This window comes from Pinus tabuliformis, chromosome 7, assembly GCF_031772625.1.
Source record: "Pinus tabuliformis cultivar Carrire ecotype Pingquan chromosome 7, CPIR1, whole genome shotgun sequence".
In the NCBI taxonomy this organism is placed as follows: Eukaryota; Viridiplantae; Streptophyta; class Pinopsida; order Pinales; family Pinaceae; genus Pinus; species Pinus tabuliformis.
This window is the reverse complement of record NC_142293.1, coordinates 1,255,878,639-1,255,886,698: the sequence shown is the minus strand read 5'-3', so window position 1 is coordinate 1,255,886,698 and position 8,060 is coordinate 1,255,878,639. Positions and strand designations below refer to the sequence as shown.

The following is an 8,060-nucleotide window of genomic DNA, read 5'->3' as shown; positions in this document are numbered from 1 at the left end:
TTAAACAACTTATAATCTTTAAACTCAGTGTGGTATCCTACAAAGAGGCATTTTTTGGCCTTAGGATCTAACTTATTTTTATCATCCTTGGGAATATAAGAAAAGGATTTTGACCCAAAAACCATTAAATGATTCATTGCAGACTTATATCCATAAATTGATTCAAAAGGAGTTTTAAAATTGAGACATTTAGTTGGACTCTTATTTTTCAAGTATACTGCAGTGTTAATGGCTTCAGCCCAAAAACCATTAGATAGACCCTTACTTTAAAGCATACTTCATGCGTACTCCACAAGGGTTCTGTTCTTTCATTCAACAACTCCATTATACTGTAGAGTGTGAGGTACTATGTACTATTGAATAATACCATGATTAGTGCAAAATTTCATGAAATCTCCCAATTTGCATTCTCCCCCTTGATCAAAGCGGAGGATCTTAATCAATTTTCCTATGTACTTCTCTACCATATTATTGAATTCTTTAAAGCATTGAAATGCGCGACTCTTCTTTCTAAAAAATATACCCAAGAGAATCTAGTGCAATCATTAGTAAAAGGTAGAAAATAATATGCACCACCTAGCGACCTAGTCTGCATAGGTCCACATATATCTGTATGCACAAGTTCCACAATATCTCTTTTGTTCCTATCAGCAGTCAGAGGAAACTCTTCCCTATGCATTTTCCCTAATTCATGCACATCCATCACAATCTAAATGAACATTCTAAAAAGCAGGTAGTCCATCAACCATACCTTTTCTTTCTAGTAGCATGAGATCTTACAGGTTAAGATGACTGAATCTCTTATGCCAAATATTCTAGGCTGTCAGCCTTGTTGAAGTTAGAGCTTGGTGTGGCATGCTCTTGACGTTCAACCTATACAAGCCTCCCACATGCACTCCTAATGCAATTGGTTCCTTCTTGTTGTCCTTTATGACATAGTATGATCTGAAGAATTCGACTTGTAGGTCTTGATCTGCCATCATTGAAACAAAGATCAAGTTCTTCTTGATCTTGGGTACATACATCACATTTTTAATATATATGATATTACCATCAGGAAACATCATCGAAATATCACCGTACCCCTTGATCTGATAACCTCTGTCATCACCTAAATATATGTTAGCTCCACAAGTAGTTTCTTCAAAATTTTCGAACCAATGCCTATTACCTGTCATATGTGATGACGCACCTGAATCTACGAACCATATTTTGGCCTCATCCTCCTCAAGAGCTAAAAGAGCATAATCAGCTATGAATAATCGAAGATCATGACTATGACCTTCATCGGCAAAGTGCCCTGTGTGCTTTCTCTGTTTATTTCTAGCCTCATCTTCCTATTTCTTAAAGAAAAACTTAGCTAAATGATCAATTTTCCCACAGTAAAAGCATTTAATGTCAAATTTGTTACCATTGTTACTTGGAGACATACCTCTAAATGGTCTCTTCTAAAAAGTTACACCGCCTTTCTATCCCTATGGTTGTTTCCCTTTGCATGACTTCTTCTTCTCCATCAGAGCAAGATTGGCATTCCGTGGTTTCAAATTCTTCCGCCACTCTTCTTCCTGTTTCGGGATTCTTGTTAGATCTTCAAATACAGGGGTTTTCTCCCTTGCTGATAAGCTTATGATGAACATTTGGTATTCATTTGTCATCCTATTCAATGTAATTGTGACAAGATCAGAATTAGACACCTTCTCCCTGATGTCACCCAATCTGTCCTTTAGGTCCTTGACCCGTGCAATGAATCCAACGACAGATTCATTCTCCTCCATCCTCGTGGAAAACAACTTGCCTTTAAGTGACAAGAAGCGATTGGTGTTCTGCGTCTGGTAAAGGTTCTTGAGTGTAGTCCATATCTCATTGTACGATTTATAGTCTTTGATATGTGGTATAATATTGTCTTTAACAGACATCTTCAATAAGACTTTCACCTTATTCTCCCTTTTATCCCAATCATGTATTAGTGTTACTGTACCTCCTACCGAAATGGTCAGCTTCTGCTCATCACCACTAACGATTGACCATGCGCTCGATCCCTCAAGCAACGTATGTAGCTTGAATTTCCAATTGGTATAATTGATCCCATCGAGTTTGTTAGTCTCATTGAGATAAGCTTCTGTGAAATTGTTCATTTTGGATTGATCGGATTCCAGATCCCCTGACCTTCAATCGATTCTAACCAAGTGAACAATTAGAAGCTACAAAAAAAACAATCTCACAACATACTAGAACCTTTGAAATGATCACACATTTGTCTAATCTTCCACCAATCCACCCAATCTGCCTCTGATCTAGTCGATCTGCCACCAATCTACCACGATCTCTGTGTCTACAACTCAGATCCACCACCAAACTGGCAAAATCTCAAGCTCAGAACCATAAAAAACACGCCATCACCCTTTCTGCCTGAAAATTCACGATTTTTGGGGGTGATGAAGAAAATCGCTCTAAGTAAAGATCACATCATCGCGGGTTTGACCTTCATATCTGCGATGATCATCGCTACTGTCAGGCTGAAAAACGCGATGACTGCTTTGTGCTCAGCTGGAGGTATGCTGAGACCTGTGAGAAAAATAAATTTCTCCTGTGAGTAAGGTATGTCACTCTAAATCACCTAGAATTAAAAATGTGAGCACTGAGGCTCCTCTGTTGCCATTGGGGAACTGTAGCCATGAAGGTTCTGTAGCCACGAAGGCTTTGTAGCCAATAAGGCTTTGCAGGTAAATCAGGCTCACTAGATCTCAGCTCTGATACCATGTTAGAAAAACTGGAAAGAAAAGAAATAAATTAAATTAACTAGCAGCTCACAAGTGAGCAAGCTGCACGTAGAGGCTACACAAACTGGATTATACACTCTCAAGTTCAATTAGTCAAGGATGAAACAATAAATACATGTCAAAAGAATAAGGAGGTGAGAACAAACTCCTACAACCTAGGAACTAATCATAACTTAGGGAGTTACGTTACAACCATGTAACCATTTCTCCACTAATACAATATAATATTAATTATTTTCAACTATTTCTAGTGGGCAATATGATCATCAGTATTAAAAATGTTCAAGTAGAAATATTGATAGTGGGGTTTTGCTTTTATCGACCAGATATTGTATGGATCAACTTAAGATTCCTATAAAAAACAACATCTTGGCACCCCTGATTTTATGAGGAACCAACAAGAATCTTTCATAATTTTTTGAATGGAGCAAAATTCATTATAACTTAGTTTTTGAGAGGTAGTGAAGGGATTACTTGCCGTTGTTTCATCTTAAACAATATTTTCAAAACGTTAATGTATTCTTAACATCTATCTAATAACATATACGTTTTTTTTTTTAAATCTCATATATATGTAGTATTTGTTGAAATATTTCCTAACGGCTGTACGATTAATTTGTGCAAATGGCTGGATGGATCCTAGAGTATGAAGGTCTCAGATATTTAACCTTTTATGATCTAGATACTGCGGCTATTTTCGATCGCAGTCGGGCATACTGTGGCTATTTAACTGAATATTTTATTGGCCATGGTTTTATGTTTTTGTAATTAATATAAAATTAGTATGGTGATATAAATTAAACAATTGATTAAAGTTGTTAGGTTTATTAGTCATTTTGTATCGTTTATGTTAGATAATCATCAACCTACAACTAAATCATTACTAATCCTCAACCAGCAACCAAGTCATCATCACCAATTAAATTTCACACTGTAACCAAATTTTATTATTATTTATTATTAAAATAAATAAATTAAGATATATCTAACATATTTTTCAATATAAATCTGCATACACAATGTGAAATAGCACAGTTGAAATGTAAATCTGCATACACAATGTGAAATAGCAGAGTTCTGTAAAGTTATAGTGATAACTGGTTTGACAATTTTTGCTTCTTTTGCTTATCTATTTGGTTAATGGGCACGCTGCACCCAGCTGCAATTGTTTAGCAATTGGTTTGGGGTTTTATGTCGATCTGCAAATATACAATTATATTTATATAAATTAAATGCTTCTAAGTGCTAACTCGTGGATAATTGAACTGTGCAAGAAAATTAAACAAAGTCAAGTCGAAAGCAGCTTGGACGTTCGCTTCAAAAAATAAATAAATAATTGTTTAAACAATTCAACTGTGCTTGCAAGCGCTCGCCAGAGCTGATCCATCAAAAGGCTTTGACTGGCCTGGTCACCAGGAAAGCGCTATAAATGTTATAATGAAGGGAAGAGAGCAGCTCAACTCCTGGAAACTATCTAATATTATGAATTATTACAGATTTGCAAGCACAACTAATTTAGAATTTCTTCACATACCTGAAGAAAGGGAAAAAAAGATTCACGAACCAAAACTCTATTGAGTGCATTATTCTACAAATAATGCGTAGAACTGTAAACATTAAGTTTTATTTCAAATAACAGAAGTTTAAGTTAAGTCAATTAATTAAAAGAACCTCTCACATCCAATTAGATCGACAAACTTCTTACAATATAAAAGTAAACTGTTTACAACAACTCCTAAACTATATAAAAACCAACTCTTCGTATGGAGTGACAAACCCTACTTCACAATAACGCCATACTAATAACAGTCACAAACCATACTTCAGAATAACCCCATACTGACAACAATCACACATCATATTATCTGAGATCAAGGTTCACAAACCCTACTTCACAATAAACCTTGCTTCATAATAACCCCATACTAATAACAATCACACGTCATATTATCTGAGATCAGGGTTCACAAACCCTACATCACAACAAACCTTGCTTCAGAATAACCCCATACTAATAATCATCACACATCATATTATCTGAGATCAAGGTTAATAATTTCAACTCTTCTCTCACTTGCTATAACGATTCTACATATATACTTTGTAAGAAACTTCCCCACCCCTGAGTATACAAATAGATAGTTTAGGGATTTCTAAAGGCAACGAGGCAACCTCAACGTTGGATAAGCAAACAGCGGAGTTTGCCTGGGCATCGTGGTTGCACATGCTTCCCTCATATCCAACTGTGATGGATCGCCTTCTACTCTCCAATCGAAAGTATGCACCAACTGAGCTAATGAAAACTCAACGGAAACAATAGCCATGGCAGATCCTGGGCATCCTCTCCTTCCTGCGCCGAACGGAAGCATTCTGAAGTCTGATTGACCTCCTGATAAATCCATACCATGTTCTTCCAACTGCGCCATGAATCTCTCCGGCTTGAATTCCGAAGCATCTGACCCCCACACAGTGGGATCCCTTCCTATAGCCCACAAGTTCATGATTACCATTGTTTGCTTAGGTATATAGTACTCGCCTACCTTGACGGCCTCCATAGACGCATGGGGAATCGCTAGTGGCAACGATGGGCGTAACCGTAACGTCTCTTTCAGCACACAGTGGAGGTATTTCATGGTTGCCAGATCCGACTCCTTTAATTTACCATGTTGGCCAACGACCGATTCGATCTCTTCCTGCAATTTCTTCATTGCATGGGGATGCCTGAGCAGCTCACTCATTGCCCACTCTGTCGCGTTTGCCGATGTCTCCATGGCGGCGGAGAACAATTGCTGCAGAAATTCAAAGACAGTATGCAAAATGTTAGGGTGTTCAAATATTTCAAGTTTGAGGATTGGAATAGAATGGCAATGGGTAAAAGTCAGAAGGGCATACAAATAAAAGGGCCTTGATGGTTGCCCTTGTGATTTTTGTATCCGTGGCATCGCTCTCAGATACATCAAGGAGTACATCGACGATGTCTTTAACACGAGGCTCTGTGTCTTCCTGGCCGCCATTCGAAGCCATGGCCATGCGATGATGAATATGGTCGTTTATGATTTTCTCAGCAAATACATCGAATCTTTTGTTGGACTTCTTGAGGGACCGTCTTATACCTTGCAAATCAAGCCAATCCAAATAAGGAATGAAGTCTCCGATGTTGAAACTTCCGGCCGCAGTCGACACCTTTAGCACCAGATCCGTGAATCCTTTGCCATCGGCACCCAAGTCGTCGTCAGAAAATTTCTTTCTCGCCAGTATTCGCCACACTATATTCGACAGGGTAGCATATATGGCCTTGCTCACATTCACCGGAATTCTGCCGTTCTCACTGTTCTCCCAAATCGAACTAATCATCTCAGACACTTCTTCCTCTCGCACACCATTGAAGGACTCGATTCTTTTAGCAGTCAGAAGTTGTAACACACATATTTTTCTCATTTTCCTCCAGTGATCTCCATAAGGAGCGAAGGCAATATCCTCATCGAAGAAGAAATATTTTCCTGCCGATGATGGAGGTCGGCTGGCAAATATCAAATCATGAGTTTTAAGAAATTGTTTGGCCATCTCAGATGAAGAAACCACGACAGTAGGGACAGAGCCGAAGCGCAGATACAAAATGGGGCCATATTTGTGGGCGAGACGCTCAAGAGCACGGTGAACCGGAAGTCTCAATTGGTGGAGATTGCCGATGATTGGCCACGGAGAAGGGCCTGGAGGCAATTTTTCATTCCTACTGTGGCACAATATCCAGCGGGAGAAGAACCAGAATATGAAACACGCTATTAATCCAATGGCCGCTGTCGCAGCACCCTCGCTACCCGTTATTAATGTTGCAGACAGGGGCCAACTCTGAAGCAACTTCATAAAAGCCATTGTTTTCTACGTGTGCAGAGCACGGTTGAAAGACAACAAATATACTCTCTATTTAAAGCCGTCGTCAACTTTTGGAACGTGAGTTTATCACCATAAAACGGTAAAACTATTGACGTTGAAGTTACGGAGGAGGGTAATCCGGATTTGAAGGGTTAGTCCCTGTAAATTCTAATTTGGTGTTAAACTTAAAGGAGTCGTTTGCCCATGCGGAGAAATTGCTGAGAGAGTTAAAAGTGGTCGGAATTCGGCAAAAAAATTCAAATTTTTTTATAGGGTGGAAATGGATTCAGCACCATCAAAAACGTCTAGGATATCTAAAATTTTGAAGTTTAACAGGATTTACAAAGATCTTTGCTGGATTTTCTCTAAATATGACCGGAATTTCAATAACTTTCCGGGCAACTCCTCCACCTCCTTAGACTACTGCGGCACAAGCACATTGTATTCTCACAACTAGTAGTAGTTAAATGTGATTTTTTGCAAAGTTATTCCCTTTGACTTGTTCAAAATCGAACGAGATTCATTGAAATCACAAGTTTGATCACTGAACTTTTCACAATCAAAATACCCCACGGGTTTTTGAGTGTGTCAAATCCATATATATGTAATTCAAAAACTAGTTTAAACAACACAAATCAAGATTTCGCCAAATTTTTTTTCACAAGATTCCGGCCAGAAATCCCCTAGAAACTCCAAAAAGTCTCATGATGTAGAAAGTTTGTGTTCTGTGTTTAGTTCTCATTAGGTTACATGTTTAAATTTGAGGAGAGAGATTTAGGTTAAAATTTCATGGAGAAAAATTGAAGTTGGAAGTTATCTACAAGAAGAAATGAAGCTCTCTAAATTCTTATGACAATCTTGGTGACATATCACCATCTTTATAAATAGATCATTCTTCTATCCAACATAAAAAATAATTCTAAATAAAAAAAAACATATATCTTGTTTAAACATTAAAACTAACCCAACCTAAAATAACCCTAATTCGAAAAAAACCAAACAAACATCCACATCCTTGCTTTTCCTAAAATATCAAATCATATCCACATCCTTGCTTTTCCTAAAATATCAAATCATATCACATAACGTGACAAATCTTTTACTGAATACGTCATAAAATGTGTCCCTTCCCATACGTTAAAGTCAAAAAGCTCTTTCTAAACAATTCCAACGATTCCATGTTAATGGTAGATGTGACACCCTTAACGACGAAGACGGGAGACGAGTCACATATAGTCGATGCTCTTTTTTTAATTCAAACTTTTATAAAGTTTTCTACGCATGTAAATAAATTGTTTTATTAAATTGTTTTAGTCAAACTTATAAAGCCTGTACGAATATAAATATAATGTGGTTGATTTAAATGTTTTATATTTTAATAATGCACTAGGTTAAATTAATCGTTTT

General features: G+C 37.5%; 2 protein-coding genes across 2 annotated transcripts; both read right to left on the bottom strand.

Moving 5' to 3' along the window:
* Nucleotides 1–1,475: 1,475 nt before the first annotated feature.
* LOC149251943 (uncharacterized) lies at nt 1,476–2,135 on the bottom strand. The gene has a single exon (XM_089454033.1). The coding sequence runs from the start codon at nt 2,133–2,135 to the stop codon at nt 1,476–1,478; it is 660 nt and encodes a 219-aa protein (XP_089310159.1).
* A 2,337-nt stretch (nt 2,136–4,472) lies between these two features.
* Nucleotides 4,473–6,697, bottom strand: LOC149251942 (cytochrome P450 750A1-like). Its single transcript, XM_089456597.1, has 2 exons — nt 5,673–6,697; nt 4,473–5,569 (listed from the first exon to the last, which is right to left on the bottom strand). Exons 1-2 carry the CDS (start codon nt 6,651–6,653, stop codon nt 4,934–4,936), a joined length of 1,617 nt encoding a protein of 538 aa, XP_089312723.1. The 5' UTR covers nt 6,654–6,697; the 3' UTR covers nt 4,473–4,933.
* Between the last annotated feature and the right edge of the window lie 1,363 nt (nt 6,698–8,060).

Excerpts from the sequence above, each read along its gene's own strand:
- LOC149251943 (XM_089454033.1), bottom strand. The coding sequence starts at position 2,135 with ATGAACAATTTCACAGAAGCTTATCTCAATGAGACTAACAAACTCGAT.
- LOC149251942 (XM_089456597.1), bottom strand. The coding sequence starts at position 6,653 with ATGGCTTTTATGAAGTTGCTTCAGAGTTGGCCCCTGTCTGCAACATTA. Across the intron at positions 5,570-5,672 it reads CCATCAAGGCCCTTTTATTT|CAATTGTTCTCCGCCGCCAT; the intron begins GTATGCCCTTCT and ends GAATTTCTGCAG.